General features: G+C 40.5%; 1 protein-coding gene across 1 annotated transcript in view; it reads left to right on the top strand.

The window, feature by feature from the left end:
* Positions 1-1933, top strand: part of LOC123986889 (protein furry homolog) — a 30145-nt gene extending 28212 nt beyond the window's left edge. Inside the window, exon 47 of the mRNA XM_046075306.1 lies at positions 1853-1933. Within this exon, the coding sequence (XP_045931262.1) occupies positions 1853-1933 (81 nt within the window). The remainder of the gene's footprint in view (positions 1-1852) is intronic.

Below are 1933 nucleotides of genomic sequence, written 5' to 3'. Positions count from 1 at the left end.
TTCAAGAGTGGCTTGACACAAGGAATGCGACAGCTGAAACCCATGTCTTGCACACATCTGTGCGTGGTGGTTCTTGAAGCACTGACTCCAGCTGCAGTCCACTCTTTGTGAATCTCCCCCACATTTTTGAATGGGTTTTGTTTCACAATCCTCTCCGGGGTGCGGTTATCCCTATTGCTTGCACACTTTTTTCTACCACATCTTTTCCTTCCCTTCGCCTCTCTATTAATGTGCTTGGACACAGAGCTCTGTGAACAGCCAGCCTCTTTAGCAATGACCTTTTGTGTCTTGCCCTCCTTGTGCAAGGTGTCAATGGTCGTCTTTTGGACAGCTGTCAAGTCAGCAGTCTTCCCCATGATTGTGTAGCCTACAGAACTAGACTGAGAGACCATTTAAAGGCCTTTGCAGGTGTTTTGAGTTAATTAGCTGATTAGAGTGTGGCACCAGGTGTCTTCAGTATTGAACCTTTTCACAATATTCTAATTGTCTGAGATACTGATTTTGGGGTTTTCATTAGTTGTCAGTTTTAATCATCAAAATTAAAAGGAATGAACCCTTGAAATATATCAGTCTGTGGGGAATGAATGTATACATTATACAAGTTTCACTTTTTGAATGGAATTACTGAATTAAATCAACTTTTTGATGATATTCTAATTATATGACCAGCACCTGTAATTGTTTGCACAAGATGTTAGATCCACTTTGTGCACACTAGATGCACAACATAATGCTAAACATATAATGTGAGAACAGCATATTTATTCTTCTATTATTCTATGTGTGCAGAAGATCTCCATGTGTGAACAAGATATAAAAAACTTCTGATAAAATAATTCAACGTAACATTTTAATTACAAGCCTTTTTGGGTCTTTCGACTGTATCTCACAGCCTTCTTCAGTAAATGAAACAGGTGACCATCACGTGAGCGAAGTATGGAACTTTTGGGACGTGATAACACTTAGTGGTTTATGTAGGGGAGATGACGACCCCTGTATGTGTTTAAGGATGGTCTTCGGTGTGGGTGTTAATGTCGTACTTGTATTCCTCTGGCATTCCACTGACCTGGTCGATGACTTTGACACCTGTCTGGTCAAAACTGTGGACTGTTTTTGTATGATGTTCAGAGATAGCTGACAGCTTCCAGTGTTCTTCAGCCTCTTACCCAGGACAGACGTAATGTACGCCACAGCTCTTACATGTGATGTCTTTGTATCAGAACTGTTCCTGTGTTTAGGGTGTAACAGCAGGGATCTTAAGGTGTTCATTGATTTGCTGTAAGTGTGGACATCCTATGTTTTGAAGACTCCAGCAAGACTTTTCCAAAAGCTCAGCCACTCAAGTTGAGTACAATGGGGATCCATTCTATATTGCCAGTCTAATTAGTCCTTAATTTCTCAGTGAGGTGTTGCCTATACTAGATTAATGCTTGCCTATACTGCCTTCAGTATAGGCAAGCCAATGCCAATGTCTTCTATTCCAATGTTTTAGAAATTGGAAAAAGAACAAGTTTTGATGATTTGCTCCTAGCAGACATGTTCGCCAGCACGGCAGCAGTTCATTACGGGTAGGCTAGAGTAGAAAATAAACTTACCTTTATCGGGTGCACAACTATAGAAGGCTTGTATTACAGTAATGTAACATAACGTAGATGAGTGGTTCTCAAACTTTTTCTTGTTAAGGACCCCTAAACTGACACAAATTAGACCACGGACCCCCATTTGATACAATTTTGTCCCAGTTTCTCCCATCTGATAGGATTTTTTTCTTTTATATGTTTTATTACAGAACATTTATGCAACCCATGACCAAAATAGTCGTATGTTTTTTTATTGTGTTACTTATGGATAGAATGTGTATACCCCCTGGGGGTCCCCGGACCCCACTTTGAGCGCCACTGACATAGATGAAGGTTGCTCAGTGAGGAACTGA

This window comes from Micropterus dolomieu, linkage group LG18 (genome assembly GCF_021292245.1).
Source record: "Micropterus dolomieu isolate WLL.071019.BEF.003 ecotype Adirondacks linkage group LG18, ASM2129224v1, whole genome shotgun sequence".
In the NCBI taxonomy this organism is placed as follows: Eukaryota; Metazoa; Chordata; class Actinopteri; order Centrarchiformes; family Centrarchidae; genus Micropterus; species Micropterus dolomieu.
The sequence above is the reverse complement of the archived record's forward strand: the minus strand, read 5'-3'. Positions and strand labels throughout refer to the sequence as shown.